This window comes from Prionailurus viverrinus, chromosome F1 (assembly GCF_022837055.1).
Source record: "Prionailurus viverrinus isolate Anna chromosome F1, UM_Priviv_1.0, whole genome shotgun sequence".
NCBI classification, from domain to species: domain Eukaryota; kingdom Metazoa; phylum Chordata; class Mammalia; order Carnivora; family Felidae; genus Prionailurus; species Prionailurus viverrinus.
Window position 1 is genome coordinate 11,350,422 of NC_062577.1, and position 21,398 is coordinate 11,371,819.

General features: G+C 47.6%; 1 protein-coding gene across 4 annotated transcripts in view; it reads left to right on the forward strand.

The window, feature by feature from the left end:
- PRRC2C (proline rich coiled-coil 2C) overlaps positions 1-4,888 on the forward strand; it is a 97,632-nt gene extending 92,744 nt beyond the window's left edge. For 2 of the 4 annotated variants that reach the window (XM_047840230.1, XM_047840231.1), the window contains exons 34-35: positions 590-826; positions 2,895-4,888. In XM_047840230.1, coding sequence (XP_047696186.1) covers positions 590-826; positions 2,895-3,152 — 495 coding nt within the window. In that variant the 3' untranslated portion in view covers positions 3,153-4,888. The remainder of the gene's footprint in view (positions 1-589; positions 827-2,894) is intronic. The other 2 variants (XM_047840232.1, XM_047840233.1) reach the window with 1 other exon arrangement.
- Positions 4,889-21,398: the final 16,510 nt, after the last annotated feature.

Here is a 21,398-nt window from a genome sequence, read left to right on the forward strand (position 1 = left end):
CCAGTGCTTAAAGTTTTCTAGGTTTAAAGATTTTTTGTTGTTGTGTTGTTGTTGTTGTTTTTTAAGATAACTATGTGTAGTTGAGGTAAAATTTCCAAAAGATGTTCTAATATATGTGTAAAAACGTTGGCTTCTCTTCCCTTTGCTGATCGTATGGAAAGACTAAAATCGATAGTAACTCTCACAAACTAGCGTTTGTTCCTGAAAAAACACTTTATTTGTTGAATTGGTATCATTTTTATTTATCTTCAGATTATGTTTGGTATAAGTGTGTGCCTTTTCTGCAATTATATCTTTTTAAAAAATATCCTAATTAATAGCTTTTCTATCTCCCCTTCAGAATTTGTAGCTGAATGAAATGCTAGAGTCCACTGAAGTGCCATAGCATGCTTTGCCTAATTTTTCTGTTAGATTCTCCAAGCATGGCCTGTTTGTTCTTGGTCCTGTAATAGAATGGCACAAATCCATACACTTCCTTTCACTGGCAGAATGGGCACAGATTTACTCTGAGATAAGCCAACCTTGGTCTAGTTGGCAGAATTTTTTTTTTTAACAGTTCAATGTTGTATGTTTTGTTTTTTTCACTCAGATTCTCTCTCAGCCTAACCTGGTCCCTCCATTGGTAAGAGCCCCACATACTAACACCTTCCCAGCGCCTGTTCAGAGGCCACCAATGGCACTGGCCAGTCAGATGCCTCCTCCGCTGACCACAGGCCTCATGAGCCATGCTCGTTTGCCACATGTAGCCAGGGGTCCTTGTGGATCACTATCTGGAGTCAGAGGTAATCAGGCCCAGGCTGCGTTGAAGGCTGAACAAGACATGAAGGTTAGTACAGTGTTAACAGCCAACAGAGCAAGAATCTGTCTCTGAACCATGTCTTAAGATGCCTCTGGACCATAACCACATACCCAGGCATTCATTGTCTTAGCAGACTTAACCGAGCTAACTGCTTTTATTCACTCCTGGTTTTTTTTTTTCCTTTTTTTTCCTCCCTATTCCCCCCACTTTTTCGTTTTGTTTTTTTTTTTTAATTTTTTTATTATTATTATTATTTTTTTTTTTTTTTTTGCAACTTTAGTTAGCAAACAAGTTGACATTTTAAACTCTGGCAAAATGAATTACTTTAAAAATACATATTTGAGGGAGATCTGAGTTTAGCTGCTACCATTTTTTGGAAGAGCAAAAAAGCGATTACGGATTATTATAGGCTTCCCCATTTTCTTTTTTTCCCCCCCCTTTGGTTTTCTTTTTTATCCTTTCCCCCTCCCCAAACTTAAGATATAAATCATGGTTATGTGAAAACTCTGGAGTGGGTAAGAGATTTTTACCTATCTTGATTTTTCTTCCTTCATGAGTCATCCATGTACAGTTTTCTTCTCAAGCTGTTTCCATGCCCGTTTTTTTGCCCGCCACCTGAGTTGGCACGTCCTACAGCAGATGGTGCAGCTGTAGATGAAGGACTGGGAGAAGCACTTTGGGATCCTTCACGATAAAAGGCACTGATAACGTGACGTTTGCTGATGCAGAAGAGTGCCTTTAGGAGTCTGTGTGGGGACAGTTTTTCTAGCGTAAACTGTACCTGTCTGCCTGTACAGCCAGCGGAGTCCATTGATTTCTGTATTTACTTAGACTTGACTTTAGAGGTCTTAGTAATTCTGCCTATTTTGTCACTACGTGTGTGTGTGTGTTTATCATGTCAGACTAGAACAAAGAAACGTTTACTGCTTTCAAATAGGGCAGTGTCCAAAGTAATGCTCTACTCTGAATTAGAAACATGTTCATGATCAGTCGCTTAGAAAATTTGGTTGACTGGCTGGTTTCTTTCTGCATTAATATCCCTCATTTCTCATCCTGAGTAATCAAATTTAAAGACTACTCTGCGGTGAAACTCTTGTTAAATATTATCTACTTGTATTACGGCCGTGTGCCTAGGGATTTCCATCTGTTCATAACTATTAAATATACTTGTATATTTAATACAAGTGTAGAAATCTTTGGAAACTATTTGGCCATGGTTTCCACTTGTGCTTCTGTCTCCTTGGCACTTGATTTTCATATAATGCCCATGTTGGAAATGACAGTAGAGCTTATAACGGGGAGGGGGGGGGTAAAAATTTCTTGAATTGCTTTAGATCTTTGGATAGTACAGGTTTCCTGTAGAACACGAAGGGCTTTTTTGTTGTATGCAAGAGATACAGAAACTTAAATTTTACTTGTGTACATTACAGTGGTATAATTTACAGAGTGACTGACGTAAGTATATTCTCCGGGGCACGTAGCCATTAAAAGTAGGAGATTATTTTACCAGCTCAGGATGTGGTAGGAGCTATCAGAACTTAGTGATCAAGTGAAGTTGTAGTTACTAATTTCTGACGCTCTTCCCCTGCAGAAGAGAGCTGTGGGAAGAGGACTCAGCCACAAGACATTTGGTCCTAGGTGTTGGTAATGCCACAATATAAGTGCTTCCTTTTCGTTTTATTGTAGACCACATATTGATAACTAGAAGTTTTAAGTGTTACATATATATGTTTTCAAATTTGCAAGCAGCTTCCCTAAACAGAATGTGATATCAATAAGTTTTGTTCCGGAAAAGATACAGAGCAACAGCAATTTCTATCTTCTTATCTTATAAGAGGGCAAACTTTGAAAAGGTGGTGGGAGGTGGTCCTGTTTCCAAATGCTTAAAAAAAAAAAAAAATCACATGGAATGATTGCAAAGATAGGAAGAAATCTATCAGTTAAAAGCTGAAAGATCATTGAGGTGCTTTTGGTTTTGGGCCAGACCAGCGAGGGGAAGACTGATTTGTGGTCGGTACGAGAGTGTGAACTGAGACTGATGGATGGGCTTTGGTGGCGCTGCAGCATTTTCAGTTGTTGTTTCTTATTTTTTAAGGCAAAGCAGAGAGCAGAGGTTCTTCAGTCCACGCAACGGTTCTTCTCTGAACAACAACAGAGCAAACAGATAGGAGGCAAAGCCCAGAAAGTGGACAGTGATTCCAGTAAACCTCCTGAAACACTGGCCGACCCACCTGGTGTCTGTCAGGAAAAAGTAGAAGAAAAGCCACCCCCTGCACCCACCATAGCCACCAAACCTGTTAGAACTGGACCAATCAAGCCTCAGGCGATCAAAACAGAAGAAACAAAATCTTAAAGGCTGTGGTTTATTGCCGGACCGGGGGCCGGGGGCCGGGGGCCGGGGGCCAGGGGAGGGGAGCGGGGAAAGAGGGAGAACTGAGTTGGATAATGCCAGCAGCCAAAGGGGTAAAATGGTCTGTGACATTATCCTGTCCAGAGCTTGGAGGTACACAGGGGACACAGGAGCAATTTACACTGACACACAGCTGCTGCACCAGTAAAGTGAGGCTTTGCCGGCTCGCACCTGCTATGTGATGCACACTCGGTTGACCGCCGTGCATCTTCGGTCAGAATCTATGTACAGATATGCACACGCATCCCGTGAGTGCACAGAATTTAGAACTGCAATCCTTACGGTTAGATGAAACACCAGAGGTAGAGGAAAATAACCCTGCAGAGGAACAGCTGATGCCGAACAGCAGTGATTCCAGCTAATGTGTCAGGTGTGGTCTCTTTGCTCCCTGTGTGCTTTGGGTATGGTTGTAGCATTTGTGGGCTTGGTGGTCAAGAACTGAAGGTAACTGGTGCTGGATAGAGGAGCCTTATTTTTTATTATGGCAGCTTGCTATTTTTGTAACCTTGTGATTGAGTTGAACACAATCAAAGTACAGTAACTGATCTCCCCTTCTTCCTGGATGAGTGAGTAGATGATGAAATGTTGACATCCACACCCTTGGACGTCCCCAAGAGGGCAGGGTTTGGCTAACCGCTTCTGTTTGAAATGATGCTGTTTTGGTTGTGGCCTGAAGCTTTGAAGTGCTACTTGGCGTCTCCTTTCTTCCACGGAGTTCTTACCGTTCAAACACGACAGATTGGGTAAAATACTAGTTAGATTGAGTCTGGCTTGCCTCCACTCCATCATCTTTGTATGAATCCAATGGGGTTTGTTGGGTTTTGGTGTTTTTTTTTTTTTTTAACGGTTTTTTAGCTCATGTTCATCAAGAGCAGTGAATACCTAGAACCGTGCCCTTAATGACAGGAAATCCTGTCTGAGAAGGTGCATTTCTTTACCAGAGCTGTGTTGTACCACCCTTTGGGCCCTCTGCTGGAAAAGTAGAATCAAGTCTCAAATAATGCCTTTTTAAATTGTATCCTCTAGTATTCTAGGTGTAGGACAGTACTGTATCATACCTCTGTGAATGTAAAATACCTTGTACCTGCTTTATGATACGTAACAGTGACCGTGCTTTCTCAGAGCTGTTTTTAATGACGTTATTCTAGAATGTTTTCTTTCCAGATGATGATTGAGAAGCTAAAAAAAAAAAAAAAAAAAAAAAATGGTGCCAGGTACCACAACAGTAACAGAACTTTGCTGTTTTCTGGGGGTTTGTTTTTTTACCTGTTTTTTTTCTTTTTTATTAATGGAGCGTGCTGGATGTGTCTATAATCTTGTGCAGATGACCGCAGAACCTGGAAAGGCTGTTGCTGCTATTGATGCATAACATACTGCTATTGGTCTTTTTATATAAATAAATAAATAAATATATATATATATATACATACATATACATATATATATATAAATAATTTGAATTTTTGGAAACCTTAGCTGTGCTGTCAACTTTGGAAAAACTACCCCAGTCGTACCGTGTTGGGTTGGCATTGTACAGAAATTAACAGCCATATTGGTCTAGAAATGTTAAACACAATTTTTTCCATTTGTACAGGGGTAACGCACTGTATTAAATGTGTAAGGTCTTATCTACATGGGTTTGATTACAGAAACTAATAAAGTATTCTCTAAATAATGAATCTTGGAACTTCTGATCCATTCCCCAAATTTGGAGCAAGAAGGTATGTCATGTACCAAAAATAGTGATCAAGGGTACATTGCGCTCGAGGAAGAGATTCTCATCCAAAGACTTGATTTGGCTTTTTTAAGAACTATAAAGCTTATTCAGTCAAAGTAGATGTTGCCATGGAAGATATTAGCCGTGGCCTCTGTTCCCAGGGTAGCCATACTCCTTTTGAAAACAAGTCTGCCCAGGAGGAGAGAGGTCTTTGTGCATGGTGTGAAGTGCTGAACGTAGCAAAATAGTTTCACTGTTCTTCTGGGCAGAAATTGAACGACCCAAAATAGATCTCGGTACTTAAAACGTTTGCATTTTTTATATTTTTCCTAGCACACTGATAGTCGTCGTCACCCACACAAGCAGCCTGTAAGAGATTTGTTTTATCATTTACTCCTTTTGTAATGTGAAGTGCTGAGGGATTTTAATTGTCTACAATCCCCTATCCAGAACACATGGCTTCCAGACCCAGCTTTCGGAAAACTAGTAATCCAGTCACTGATGACCTGTGTGCCGTCTTTACTCGTGGCTACTGTGATTCTTAATCACTTAGAACACCCAAGTACTGTGAAGCCAAGCTTTCTGTGTAAGGTTTTCTTTCTCAAAGTGTGTTCTGAATTGGTGCGACGGGTAAGGCTAGGATCACAGACGGGTACCAAGAGAGCTGGAGTCACCACTTCACCTGTTTGCCTTCTTACCAAGTCACCTCGATGGCCTTTGTTTTTCGTATTCTGACCCTTCAGTTCGATCCTGGTAAATGGTAGAACTTCAGAGTGACTGAACTATGTAGTTTGTACTCTGCATTTGTAAGCAATCAGGTACGTTCTGCTCAGCTGGTTGTGCAAATTTGAAACCACGAACACCTTGGGCCCTTTGCCGGGTAGGATCATACAGTGTTAAAAATGGGAACAAAAGCGTGTCCAGTGAAAGTAAGGTATTTATGTAAATGATCTCCACAGTTTGGCCATACAGTTCTTGTTTCTGGCTCTTCTGACGTGTGACTAGATTACCCAGAAGATGTTACAGTCAGTCATCGGTAGTGGCTTTGGTCACGTAACCCTTTGAACATTCTCTGCCCTTTGAACTGTTCTGGTAAGGAGGAACAGGGCGTTTTTGTCCTTAGTCATAAATTGTGCATTATGATGGGAGAGTAAGTGGGGGAGGCGGGTTGGGGAACGAGAGGAGGGTATAGTTTGAAAAGGCGTTAAATCTACTTATTTTCACAATACAAATTACAGGAAGTGAAGTTCCAGCATACTCTTGGCTGGAAGATGGGATCCGAATCCACATATACCTTGGGTTAAACAAAGCTGAGAGGACTGTCAGGACTGAGTGTGTCGGGTTCGTCCTTCTAACAGGGCTTCCTCTGCTGCCACAGCTTGTTGGCGTCTTCAGTATCTCCACATGCCCTTTCCAGTCTCTTCTACCCGTAACCTGCAGCTACAGCGAGCCACAGTTGACCTGTTTGTGGAAAGCATCTAAATTGGATTATATTTTAAGTGATTAAGAAATTTCAGCCATAAAACAATCTGCTTGTGAAATGAACTAGAAAAGAGCTGGACAGTGATGCCTTCCTGTTAAACTGGCCGTCCAGGCATTCACACATTGCCAAAGGGGATCATTTGCTGGTCCCTCTTCCTCCTTTTGTGTGCTGGTCTTCACTCACACCCTCAGGTGTAGGGCCGAGTCTGCTGTTGGCGCTCAAAGTAGCGGCTCTGTTTTGTTTTCCTGAAGTAATTCAGAAGACCGTGGCAACAGGCTCCAGGCCAAGAGTGCTGTTGATTTTCAGCCTTTCTTGGGGCACAGTGGGCTGGCAGGTCGTGTTCCTGCTACGACAGAAATGAAGCTTATTTCTGTGGTGGGGGAGCAAGACCTGGTGTCACTTGGATTCTTAAGTAGAAGCCTTCAGATCTGGGGTGCCTGGCTGGCTCAGTCAGTAGAGCATGCGACTCAGTCTCAGGGTTGTGAGTTGAAGCCCCGTGTTGGGTGTAGAGATTACTTAAAAAAAAAAAAAAAAAAAAAAACAACTCCAGAAAGCTGGACTGATGGGCTAGTCAACATGGGAGATCAGAAATTATGGATACCTTAATTCCTCGACCTTCCATGTGCACCGATTTTTCCAAGCAATCTTTTGGTGAAGTCCTATGCCATTTCTTTGAGATGCCTGCTGGAGTCTTTTACACAGGGTAAGCACAGAATTCCTTTGAGTTTTTACAGACACTTCCTCTCAGTTTTCTGGTTTTCCCTACACCTAATTTGACAAGAATTTTTCAGAGTGAAATTGGTAGAATTCAACTAATCTGGACTTAGCCTACTAGCTGTGGGCATCGGTCAGTTTGGTATCTAGCGAGTGGTCAGAACGTGCTTAAGACTGGCTAATGTACTCCATCTTCCGATGTAAGATTTTTTTTTTTTTTTAAGTTTATTTTGAGAGAGAGGGCAATCGGGAGGAGAGGCAGAGAGGGAGACAAAGGGAATCCCAAGCAGGCTCCACGGTGTCAGCACACAGCCCGACACGGGGCTCGATCTCACAAACAGATCGTGACCTGAGCTGAGATCAAGAGCTGGACACTCAACCGACTGCACCACCCACGTGCCCCCGAGCTGTTTTTAAAAACACATTTCCCTCAACAGGGGAATAAGGTACCACACACAGGAGAAGAAAATTTCACCTGAACTAGCGAGTTTAAGCAAAAGGGGAGACTGGTAAAATGAGGCAAGGGGTCAAGTATCAACTTCTGTATCAGTCGCTGGGACTGCAGAAGTCCCGTTTCGTACCTCAACGTGGTCTGATGGAGGAGGTAGAGCTACAGGTGGTGGCTTGAGGTCGTTCAGATTTCTGCCACTAATGACCTGACCTGTTTTCTGGATGCCTTAGGCCATCTTCTGCCCATCGAGGCCTTCTCCTTTCTATCTCTCTTTCCATCTATCTATACTGCTTAACTTCCTAAATATGACTAAGATCTTCTAAAAGTACTTAGGCAGTGCTTACTTGGCCTCATTTCTCACCATTTCCTGACACATCAGCTAATACGTGAGATTGTAAATTTTGGTCTTAACTGGTTTCTGAGCAAAAGCAGGAGTCAACAGTTTCCTCACCTGAAATGAAAAGGGAGCCCGCAGACGCATTGGTGCTCCGTGGGGAATCGGAGCGGGGAGATTCCCTTCAGCAGGCCTGTGCTGCCAGATGCGTGGGCCTCAGGTCAAAGGGCAATAGTGCAGAGGAGCTAAACCAGGAGGGGCAGCCCTCCTGGTTCCGGCCCTTCCCGATTTCGATTTCCATTCTTTTACCCTGTGTAAAAGACTCCAGCAGGCATCTCAAAGAAATGGCATAGGACTTCACCAAAAGATTGCTTGGAAAATCAGTGCACACGGAAGGTCGAGGAATTAAGGTATCCATAATTTCTGATCTCCCATGTTGACTAGCCCACCTGTTCTGTGGGGAATGATCCCTGGCTTACTGACTTAGGGCTGGAAGTACGCATAGTGTTCACCTGAGGTGGTTTTTAGTATTTGTTTGGCTAAGGGATTCCATGGCTTGTACAGAATATGAGTACTAACGTAAATTAAGGGTAATTGGTGCCAGGGAGGAGCTGCTCTCCCAACTCCTCAGAATGAGAAGCTGAAAATACCAAATATAAGGCCATACTCCCCCACGGAAGCTGGTAGTGATACCCACAGTGGGGGGATTGATTGGGTATTGGATTTCTGTAACCTGGTCATTGAAAAGGATGTTACAAATTTTCCTCTTAAATGGCTGTTAGCAGATTTTCTATCAGCTTAAAGCCACACAGGGAAAAACGGAGTTACTCATAATAAATGTTACTCGCCCCTTCCCTGCAGCCCAGGATCAGGGCATGGTTCAGGTACTTGAGATGTTTAACCTTCATCCTGAAGGTACTTTGAGACGCAAGCAGGAAGCACAGAATGGTGGAGTAGGCCTCCCACGTGAAGCCACCCCTTCTCCCGCAGGAGTGCTTTTCATTCCAGAAGGATTTGTGTAGCACCGGACATGTGGCAGGCATCACCCTTGCGAGGTCCTGAATCCCAGAGAGGCATGATTCCACCCTCCCAAGGAGCACAGAGGGAAAAAGACGCAGGTGGAACTCCTTCCCTGGTGGTGAAGGTTACCCGTGGGACAGACCGTGCTCCGACCCTCGGGTGCCCATCCACACCTCTGGTACAAAGGCTCTCCCCAAGTGTGTTCTGACCAGAAGTCACAGGGGAAAAGTGGTGACAAAGGGTAATACTCCGGCCTCGCATGTCCGAAACTGGCTTCTTCCCAGGCCTGCCATGTCTGGAGAGAAATAGCCAAATTTAGAAGTTGCCTGTGCGCCAGGCTCTGTTCTAATTGACACGTTATCAGCTGACTCCTCCCAACGTCCTCCTGAGGTAGGTGACTTTCCAGTCTCCCTTAGGCGTTAGAAGAATGAGGCACAGGTCACTTGCCCAAAGCTACGCAGTAGTTGCGGGAGTTGGTCCCGGCAGTCTGAGTGCCCAGCACAAGCTCTTGACCGCTGAGCTATGGGCAGCGCTGGACTTGAAGTTACTAAGAAAGATCACAGCTCTCGGTTTTTCCAGCCGTAACACAGAAACGATTCTTCCTCACAGGGTTCTGATGATTAAATGAAATAGGATACGTATAAATAGAATGCCTGGTGTCTGGTAGGTTGCAAAAAAATGAGCAGGTCATTGTCTTGCTAAATCTACGTCGCTTAATCTGGTGTCTGCTCTTCAGACTCCAGGAATTCTCTGGAGTTAAATAGCTTCTGTAAACATGGCAGCAGGTCAGGGTTTCCCTTGCCCATTTCAGATGATACGGAGGGAATCTCGTTCCTCAGAGGTGTCTCACGGCAAGAGAAGCCATGTTGGTGGAGGTAACTTTGAACTCCCTCTCCACGTAAGGTCCCACGTAAGACTGCACCTCAAAAAACGCGGTTCTCTACGAAAAACCGTTGGAAGACCATTGACATCTTTTCCAACTCAGTGGTTTGAATTCTTCCCATTAGAAGGCGCTGCATAGGCCTGAGCTCCACTCTGGATGGTCTCTGCCATTCTAAAACCACATTTCTCCTAGTTCTTGGGTTGTGCAAATGAGTTAAGGACGGCACAGCACCAAATAGGTAACCATGTATTCATTTGTTCAGCTGTTGTGTTGGGTTCCAGAGGAAACTGCAAAAGATGCGTACGGGGAGTTTCTTGGGGCCTGACCGTGGGGTGAACATTTGTGAGGGAGTAAAAAGGAGGACTGGGCAGGAGGAAGAATTGAACTGAGATGGTGTTGCAACAAAGGCTGTGCAGAGATCCTGTGAGATGCTCTGGAAACACGATATTCCTGCGGTATCCATCAGGCCAGAGGGCCAGACTTTTATACCTTCGGCGTAGTCTGATTATTGCATCCAGTGTGGGCCATCCTTTCACCGCTCGGATATGCCGGCTTCAGAAAAGCAGCTCTGGGAATAGCTTCAGAGTCCACCGCATTTCTTCCTGCTTCGAAGAAGGTTAGTGGGCAAAACACAGACCCTGCCATCGAAGCTGGTGTCCCGGCCACAAGTGACCTCCTCCCCTCTCCTCCTCCTAGAGCGCTCTATCAACTCGCACCTCTGCTGGTCAGGATGGCTTGACCCGCTCCTAATCTCTGAGGGAGTCTGAGCCCTTGTTCACCAGGTCTTTCTACCACAGGTGGCCATGTTTATCTGCCCTCTTAGATCACTTGAGAGTCAGACATAGTCTTCCTTGGCCCAATTCCTGAGGACTGGAGTCTCCCGCACCTCCGCCAAACGGTAACTTCTTTCCTTGCCTGCTGTTCCTTGGCAAAATGACCCCGAAGTAACTCTAAGCTATAAAGCTTAATGGGTATGTCCCTGTGTCACTAGTAGATGCATTCCTCTTCTCAGAGCAAGAACCTCTAAACCGGGGGCACCTGGGTGGCCCAGTTGGTTGAGTGACAGCTCAGGTCATGATCCCAGGGTCCTGGGATGGGGTCTCCACACTCAGCGCAGAGCCTGCTTGAGATTTTCTCTCTCCCCGCGCCTTTCTCCCCATGTTAGCGTGCGCGCGTTCCCTAAAATTAAAAACAACCCACGGGGCCCAGAGTTGCAGCTATGAGAAACCCAACTTCTCTAAGTGGGTCACTGGGAGTGACGCTAAACTATTCAACTCCACCTCTGGTTTCTAAAAGGGCAGTCCTCCATGTTAGTTACCTAACGCTATGTTACAAATTACCCCAGAACTTAGTGGCTCAAATGACAAACATGATCTCAGTTTCTGTGGGTCAGGAACACAGGTGCAGTTTAGCTAGGTCCCTCTGGCTCCGGGTCTTGCATGAGTGCGTAGGGCCATTGACAGAGGACGCAGCCCGTTTTAAGGCTCAGAGGGAGTCAGCCCTCTTCCAAGATCGCTCATGGTCATTGGTAGGCTGCTGTCCCCTCATCACTGCGCCTGTCCCCGGGGCCACCTCACATTATGGCAGCTGGCTTCAAAACAATCAGTCCAAGAGGCAGTGAGAAAACAAGACAGATCACGGTCTTTTTGTAACTTTGTCCGGAAGTGACATCCTGTCACTTCTGCCATATTGTGTTTATCAGAAGCCAGTCAATTAAGTCCACACTCAAGGGGCACAGTCACACAGGGCTGTGAATGGCAGGAGGCAGGGATCATCAAGGATTCTTAGAAGCTTCCTGCCACACCATCTTTGAGCGGTATTGTCTCCGAGCTGGCTCTGCCATTGCATCTTCAAAAGGCCATTCCAGTCAATCAGGCTGGCAGCTTCCAGAGGATACCGTATGTCATAGAAACGGCGGACTGCGGGTTCCGTGCCCACTGCACATCTCTTTGGCTGTTAGTGCAGATTCTTTGGTCTGAGGAGGTGGAGGGTCCCATCAGCGTAGAATAAACACTGATGATGCTGGCCGAGGTCCTGCAGGCAGAAAAAGCAAACCCATATACAGAATGTGTCGATTCTAGTCACCCAAGTGCTGGGCGATTTTGCAGCCATTTTATTTCCAAGCTCCTGACCAACAGCCAAGCCCTATACCATTGTATTTATTCTTGCTTTGGACCACTTCTCTTCCCACATAGTAAATGTCCAGATGCATTGCCCTAAACTGTGTGTCGGGACGATTTTCCCTCATCACTGTCGTTTGCGCCCCCCACCCCCGCCCGCCGCCTGCCATAGAGCAGCAGCTATCCAATTTGGGCTTGTACCCACATAGTGAACCGACAGAACCACACTTCAGTTTTTTCCTTCTAAGGTGACCATCAGGGACCCTTCACGCACACATACGGGGGAGCTTAGGGAGAGGTTCTGGTGTGAAAGATCTGGGGCTCTGGGCCCCCTGTTCGTCCCTCAGGTTCTAGCTGTGTCGTTGCCATCTTAGGATGCATTGCCACAGGGCCTGCTCAAACCGTTCAAGACGGGCGGTTCTGGCCATTTAGTGGCTTCGTATCCCAAGGTCGGGGGCTCGGTTTCTCTCAGGAGCCTTGAATACAACACCGTTGCAGATGGCCTTGCATTGTAATCCTCTTTCTGGAGCTTGGCACACAACAGCTTTTCCATCACCAATACCTTTAATACCGTGAGGTCGTCTAGTTAGTGCTGACCAAGTGACTGGGAGCCCACCCGCCCCACTGCCTGCACCCGCAGGGGCCCTTCTCGCTCCAGAACCTGCTCAGAGCTGGCGTACTTCCATGTCGCCCAGTACGTAGGTTGGAGCAGGATTCCTAGGTGTGGAGCATGCTGCTTCAGATTCCAGAGAGGCCCGCCAGTCATGTGCTCCACCTAGAAGCGTGGTGAGAGACGGGAGGTGCAATACTGTGTCCTTTAATCTGGAGGTAATGGAACGACGTGTCCTGGACCCTTGGATCCCCGCAAACTTCACTGACGGGGTAGGTCCGCATCGATCTGCTCTAACACGCATGTGGCTTTGGAAGTGGCAGCTGCTCTTAGATGGGGCTGCGACTCCAGTGTGGTTTTGTAGAGGCCGGAGGAGCGAGGTCAATGCGGATGTTCTAGGAACCACCACCCCTGCACCCTTCAGGTTTGTAAGGACAACATCAATCAGCACTATTCCCACCTGACACAAGGTATTTCCTCTGGTGTCTGAGGGGCAGGGGCGTGATTTAAGTTGTTCCCTCTGCGATAGCTGGTACCTCAGGCCAAGGCCTCTATTAGAATACCGCCAACCTGCAAGTTGGTCCATTCCAATGGTATACTCAGAACATACGGAAATGACCACTGGGCAAGTCATGGACCCGGTGGACTCGCTGAGTTAGACCTGGACCAGGACTCTCTATTCCGGGCCTCTCTGTGCCCCCAACTCTAACAGAAGGACCATGTTGACACTTTGAATATCAGCATCAGGTTGAATCTTGTGTCCAAAAATCTTCAAAGTGTGTGGATATTCTGTCCCCAGTGTATGGTGACTTGAGTAAATGGCCCTAGGTCCCTATTGGCCGTTGTTACCATATACACTTGCCGGGGTATTACGGGCTCCTTCATCCATCTGATTTCCCTCTTAGTGGGTTCCAGGTCCAGAACCTGAATAATAGATGGTGGCTTTTTATTGAAGTGGCTGCCCTCAACCTCCTTGTCATCCACCATATTGATTTGCTCGTAGAAACTGAGCGATATTTGTTGACCATTGACTATTCCTGTGAATGCTGTGTTCTATGAACCGCCTCTATGGTTCTGTGGGGGGTCAAACCTCCCAGCTGCCACTCTGATTTTGCTGCTCGTTATGGTGATTTTATCCACATGTTCCTGATCACTGAGTACCTCCAGCTGACCTCTTGTCTTATCACCTAGTTTCTTCACTGCTCTATGTGAGGCCAATTCCAATAACTGGATCTTGTGCTGTCAGCCTCCTACAGAGGACAGAGCTTCCCGATGATGCTGGAGCCCTTCTGTGCAGTACTTACCTGGTCCCTTTGGTAAAATGAGTGTTCTCCTGGCTCACCCACAGAGCATACTCAACTGGCGAGTTCTGTGTCCTTTTACAGTCTATCCAGTCTAGAATGCCCATTTCTCTGATCCTTTGGTTCCCTTTTTCCACCATCTGTTCTAGAATTTCTACTTCATTTAATGTGGGCCATCCCTTACTCCAAACTTCTAAGAACCATCATGGGAGTAGATGAGCACTATCTCCTAGGGTCCTTGCTGGGGAATTATGTATCTCAGGAGAGTGGCCTCCCAAACCCCCTTTAACCCAGCACTTTTCTGGTGAGTTGCTGATGGTGACTCGATATTGGTCTCATAGCCAGAAGGGAGGTCCTGAAGGGATGTGTGTTGCCTTATAAGACAGAGGCGTCTATAACCTCTTCAATCAAAAGGAGTGCTGGTCCCCAGTAGGGAGGGCTGGGTCATTCCTGCAGGCCCTGGGGATCGGGTGCATCTGGGGTTTCAAGGTCTCCAAGTGTATCACCCCAAAGTTTTCATCCCAAATCTCAGGATCCTGCTGTGTTCCAGCCTTGCTGGGACTGAGAAGTCTGCCTTCTCTGAGATGCTATTTATCTCATTATTAGGTCTTACACAACCATATCCTCAGCTTTCACTGCCCTTTGGGGAGAAATAAGAGTCCCTTTACGTGTGGCCAAGGTGGCCTCTTCCTCCCCTCACCTTCGATTGCAGATCTCTAACCCCAATTTTTCATGGTCTTTCTCAAAAACATCAGTAGCCGTGAGCAAGAAGCACTATCCTCACAAATTAGTGCTTCCCACGAACCTCTCAAAAGCGTGAGATATTGAACCTGCCAGTTCATTCCTTTTCAACAGAGTCCCATCCCAAGACACCACCAATGAAAATTTCGCCACGTGGCCATTGCAACCTGCTGGGCTATTTGTCTTCCACTTGCCACCGGTGACGGGGTTGCCCCTGTCTGATAAGCCACCACCCAAATCTGCTTTTAGAGTCTGCTTCCTCAAACCACTGCTGGTATGCACAGTGTTAGGTTGAGTTTCCTGGGAAACACAAGTAAGATTTATGTGCAGGAAGTTCGTTGGTGGAATGCCCTCTGCATATGCACCTGCTGGAGAGCGAAGTGAGTAGGAGGAGCGGAGCTGCAGTACAGTTACACACTGGCCTCGGGAGCTACGGTCAAAGTGAAGCAAGGGGGCTGGGCATTCACACCCCCACATTGGTCAGTCATTGGATGAGGGCTCTCCTTTGTCTCTAGGCGAAGGCCGTGAACTTGGCCAAGGTACCTGTCTGCAGCTGAAAGCAATGCTTGGAGAGGGACTCAGCTGAAAGCCATCAGCCACCAACATTCGCAGCCACTAGGGAAGCAAGTGCCTGGGTCTGAAAGGGATCCGGATGGCCCAACCACAGCATCTGCTACAACACGCTGAGTGCTGTTCTAGGTGTTCAGATACAGCAGACAAAAGCCATGTTCTTTACTCCGTTTTATTTTTTTAAAGTGTCTTTATTGGAGACAGAGAGAGATGAGTGGGGGAGGGGCAGAGAGAAAGAGAATCCCAAGGAAGCTCCGTGCTGCCAGTGCAGAGTCCGATGCAGGGCTCGAACTCACGAAACCGTGAGATCATGACCTGAGCCGAAACCAAGAGTCGGTCGCTGAGCCGACTGGACTCCCCTCTTTTCTACATTTTAGATGGAATACTCTGTTCACTGTGCTGAACAGAGATGTGGCGGAAGGAAGGAGACAAACTGCAGATATTGGGGCAAGAGTTTTCCAGGTATAGGCAACAGCCAAGAGCAAAGCCTGGCTTAGACAGTGTCCCTGGGTGTTCAAGGAACAGTGGGGAGGCCAGGTAATTGAAGCAGAGTCAGAAAAAAGGAGAGCAATAATTGTTGAGATCAGAAAAATTGGGGATGGGGTAAGGGGCCAGACCGTATTGGGCTTTGAATGCCACTGTAAGGGGTTTTGGTTTTTATTCCCAGTGAAATAGAAAGCCACTGGACAGTTTGAAGCAGAGGAGTAGCATGACATATTTTAAAAGGATCGCTCTGGCTGTGGGTTGGGGACAGACTGACGGAGGGACAAGGATCCAACAGGCAGACCAATTAGGAAGCAATGCAATTCTCCTCCCAAAGATGATGATGAGCTATGGGCCAGGGGGGTCACAGTGAAGGTGGTGAGAAGGGCCTGGATTCTGGGTACAGCTTAAAGAGCATAGCTGTCCATATGCTGATGGATTAAATGTGAATTAGAGAGAGAGAGAGAGAGAGAGAGAGAAGGGAAAGATGACTACTAGATTTGAGGCTCAAGCAGCTGAAAGGATGGGGCTACCCTTCAGAGAAATGGGGGAGGTATTGGAACACTTTTGAAGGAGTTTAGAGTTCGGTTCTTGGACGTGTTGCGCTTAAATGTTTATTAGTTAAATAGAGATGTCAAGTAAGCAGTAGATGTATTAGTCTCGAGTCCAGGGGACAGAGCGGAACCTGAGAGACAGAAAGATGGATGTCATCGTCCATGGTATTTAAATACCATCGGATGGTATTTAAATGATGCAACTAAATGAGATCAACAGGGAAGTGGGCATAGAGAAGCGAAGGAATTTGAAGACTGAGCCTAGGATGTGCTAATGTTAAAAGAGTTTAGGGAGATGAGAAGAAACAAGCAAAAGGAACTGAGGAAGCAACCAGTGAGGTCAGAGCAGGGGAAGTGTGATGTCCTGGAAGTCAAGGAAGGAAGCGTCTCAGGAAGGAGGGAGTCATCTAGGGTTTCAAATGCCACTGGCGTGGATTTGATGGAGAACAGAAGGAAAGGAACTGGAGGCAACGAATACAGACAACTCTTTTCCAAGAAATGTTTGCTTATTTGCGTTGTGGTGAGAAACAGTGGGTGCAAGAGGGGGTTTCAACAGAAACAACATGTCTGTACGCTGATGGGAACGAGCCAACAGGGAGGGATGAGCTGGCGTTCTGGAGGGAAGGACTGCCGAGCAGAGGCTGGAGTGGGTGCGAGAGGACGGGATCCGGTGCCGAGTGCAAGGTGACTCAGGGCGCCAGTGGTTCTCCTGTGGTCGGGGGGAAAGGAGACAAGAATATGGGTAGACGTGCTCCGCGAGTTCTTACCATTGCTTCAGTTTTCCGTGCTGAGAGTTGGGAGAAAGTGTTGAAGGTTTGAGGAGAGATGAGAGGTTTCTAGGCTTGGGATAAGCACCCACTTGAAGTTTGCAGTCATGAATTTAAAGCAAGACTAGTCCGAGGGCGCCAGGTGGCTCAGTCAGTTAAGCGTCTGACTTTGGCTCAGGTCATGATCTGACGGTTTGTGGGTTCGAGCCCCACGTAGGGCTCTGTGCTGACAGCTCAGAGCCTGGAGCCTGCTTGGGATTCTCTGTCTCCCTCTCTCTCTGCGCCTCCCCTGCTCGTTCCCATGCCTCTCTAAATAAATAAATAAACATTTAAAAGAAGAATCAGGGGCGCCTGGGTGGCGCAGTCGGCTGAGCGTCTGACTTCAGCCAGGTCACGATCTCGCGGTCCGGGAGTTCGAGCCCCGCGTCAGGCTCTGGGCTGATGGCTCGGAGCCTGGAGCCTGTTTCCGATTCTGTGTCTCCCTCTCTCTCTGCCCCTCCCCCGTTCATGCTCTGTCTCTCTCTGTCCCAAAAATAAATAAACGTTGAAAAAAAAAATTCTATAAATAAATAAATAAAAGAAGAATCATGTTGGTAGTTGAAAAGTCGTCCGGTTTTTCTACAGAATACGTGTTCTCATTTTATTTTACCCACGTATGTGTTTTGTGAGTGGAAAAACATAGTTGTGACGTTTATAAACTTTGATGCCAGGCTGATGGTGTTTTGAACACCGGCTTTATGAGCAGCGGCTTCCTCCTATTTTGGTCAGTGTAGAGAAAAAACCCTCTTGCTTTAATATTACCAGGCCTTCTTCTTACCTATCTGGACTGTAAACTTCGTGTTCAGATGTCTCGATTCAGAAACATGTCTTAGATAAGTACAGACCATCCTAAAGGATGCCTAGCATAGGAGGTAGGGACTGGCTTTGTGTCGCAGCTCATCGCTTTAGATGTATCTGAATGACATCACACTTCCCAAGGGTCCCTACCTAGAGCTCAGATGTTGTTCTCCAAAGCCATTGTGTCAAAACAGCAGCAAAGCAACACAAAACAGACCCTTTTAAGAAATCCATACCGTCCCTGTGTCCCTTCTGAAGTCGACATGCAATGATTGCTTCTGACGTATTCGAACACGATGAAGATAGTTGTTTACATTTTGCAGACCCCTCACACTCGAGAGACTTTGGTGATCCTATCGCTCCAGAAAACCGGAACACAACGCTATCACAGATTCTGACTCAATTTAAGTCCTTGTCGGGCTCCCACGAGGATCTCAGCACTCTGCCAAGCCCTGGGATGGGAGGGAAGGGAAAAAAGAGCTCCCGCTTTCAAAACGCATATTTGTGAGGAAAAGCCTTACATTCATGGCATTATATGAGGGGGAATATATGTATACACATATATTCATCCCGGGGCTAAATGCATCTATTTAAGTATTTTTTTAAAGTTTATTTATTTAGAGAGTGCGAGCAGGGGAGGGGCAGAGAGAGGGAGACAGAGAATCCCAAGCAGGCTCTGCCCTCTCAGCACAGAGCCCGAGGTGGGGCTCGATCTCATGAACTGTGAGATCATGACCTGAGCCGAAATGAAGTCAGAGGCTTAACCGACTGAGCCACCCAGGCGCCCCTATCTTTAAATAATTTTAAATAAAAAAGAACAGGTAAAAACGAGGCATTTTTGCAAATATTTTCTCAACCCTCACTCCTGCTCTAGGAGAGTGTCCCTCCCCTTTTACAGGTAAGAAAACCTGGGCTCATGGAGGTGAAATCACTTGCCCAAGATCACTCAGCTCAAAAGTGGGAGTCCGTGAAATCAACTTCCATTCCAAAGCCGGAGCACCTGACACGTCAGTGGAAGTGCCAGGATCCTCAGGAAGGGTGGGCGCAGTGACCTGGGAGGGGGGTGCGCGGGAATTAGCTTTTGAAAATGGAGTCATTAGTTCACAGGTCAGATGTCACATTTACGGGCGTCTGGGGCAGGACTTCCTGGTGGCCCAGGCGGCAGACTGCCCTTCCCTGCTCTGCACTCAAGACTCACCTCCTCCTGCAACATCTGTGAGGATTCCTCATCAAGGACACTTCTGCAGGGAAAATTTGGGTCAGCTGCTACCTTCTAAGGGCAAATCAACCGCATGAAGCCCAGTTCCCGAGAGAGCCTGACTACCGGGGGATAAAAGACCGGAAGAAGCGAGCCGACGGCAGTGGCGTTTTGGTCTTTTCCTTCTCTGCGGGCGTGGGGTGTAGCAGACGTGTGGGTACAGAGTCTGTAGCAAGGGCATTTCTTCAAAGACCATGAGCTGAAGTGCGGACGGGGTCACACGCTGAGCTGATCTGGGATCAGAAGGTAACTCAGTTGGCATCCTCCTAGGAATGAACTTCTCCAGCCAGATCGGGCCGTTGAGCTCAGGTCATCGCAATTCACCCTGGAGGAACCAGAGTGTCACCTCGAGAGTGCCACGGCTCCAGCAATGGAGACTCCTCTCCTGTTCCTGGGTCAGAACTTGGGGGTTCCTTGGCTCTGCAGTGGAGTCCTTGAAGCCGGCCGGGCCGAGGCTCAGATTCTGGCTCTGTGCCCCTGGGGAAGCTACTGAACTTCTCCACTGCTCAGTTTCCCCATTCATTCCACGGGGATCACAGCACTTGGCACAGTTACTGTGGTTAGCAAATAAGATAACATAAAAGGACATCCAAGGGGGAGCTGGCACTAAGTGGGCGGCCGCTGTTACCTTTGTCCTCACTCTCAAGCCCCCAGGGTCTATGCCACGTGCATATCTAAGTACCTGGTCCGCCCCCGCTTTGTCCCTGTCCCTTTCCTGTTCTCTAGAAGGTAAGTACTCTGGGAAGGAAGCTCCTCGTGGGTCAGTGATGCCAAACAGCGCTGGGGGGGCAGGGGCTCCGTGGGCGTTGCACCTGTTACAGGGGAGGCAGAACGGGACAGGGCCCAGCTGCGCTACCTGGGGATACACCGTCCACCTCTCTTTCACCTCAGCTTTCACCTAGGAGTCAGCGCGACTGCTCTGGATTTTGAAGCGCTGCCTCCCGACAGGCGGGGCTGGGGGAGGGGGGTGGGGGTGGGGTGGCAGCAAACGTGCTGGACCCACGTGTGACCCGTGCAGTACATTTACTGGCGCTTGTATCTTAGGTTCGTCGGGGCGGTGATCTAAATTCCTGGAGTCCTCTGAGTGCAAGGCCATGGCTCGGAAAAGCACGGCAGACCACGACAATAACCTACTTTACGGAGGAGACCTAGGCTCCGAGGTGAGCAGGCGCAGGGTCACCGTGGCCCCCAGGTACTTGAGAGCGCTCTGGCTCGGTGGGGGGTGGGCGGAGTATAAATGCTGATCCCCACGGGGACCCCTGAAACTGCAGGAAACATTGCTTTTCGGGCGTTCAACTGCCTTCATCCGCTGCTTCGGGGAAGGTGTTGTGGCTGAGACACCGCTTTGTCACCCACCGTGGGAAACAGACTAACCTGGTCTTTCACGGACCCCGCCCCCCCTCCAAAACTTGTCCGCATTCCCAGCCAGGCCATAAGCTCCCTGCAGGCAGGTCCTTCTTCTCCCCTCCGCCACCGTGTGCCTGGTGCCCGGGACTGTGCTGGCCAGCCCTTAGAAGAGGCGCTGACACCGCGGGGCAGCCAGCCCCTGTGGGGCGTGTGGGAATTCTGGACCCACTGCCTGACCCCTTCCCCGATGGTGTTTAGCGGTCGTTGTTTATCCAAAAATTCAAACTTAACTGGGCAACTTGCATTTTCCTTTGCAAACTCTGACGAGCCCATGACAGCCACTGTGGGGTGTCCCGTCCTGTCTCTGGTCTGGTCTCTGGCCCAAGACAGCTGCTCTATGAAGGTGTATAAAGAACTATTAGGACTCCCATGTACATGAAAGCGAAGCTCTATTGAAACTGATGTTTGGGGGATGGACAGCACCCTCTGCTGAATGCGCAGTGGTCATGGGTCCATCACGAGACCTTCCCGGGGGAGGGGTGGGAGCCACACGCTGGGGGAAGTCCTGGCGCTTCTTCGCTCACTTGCAGCAAATGCCAGTATGTTGCAAACAACGTGTGTGGGTTAAGTGGATTTACACGGTGTGTTATCTGCTCTTAATGAATGTAACCCTCCAAAGGGACAAGCAGCCTAACAGCATTTCTGCCAAGAAACCTGATTGAAGTCATTTCTAATCATGCAAATGTGCATAAACAGCGAAATTGGCAAAGCTTGCTGATTGGAAATACCTCCGTCCAATATTATTCATAGTGCCTCTTGACCTTAGAGTTTTGGGGGATGTAAGATATTGATTAAAAATATTATATATAATTTCTTCACATATATGGGGTGTCAGAAACCTATACTGACAAGGGTACGTGGCAAATTTGACCCCACTGGTTTATTCCGCGAGCGTGGGCCTTGGTTGCCAGGGGCTGCGGTCACTGTGCTCTCGCACCT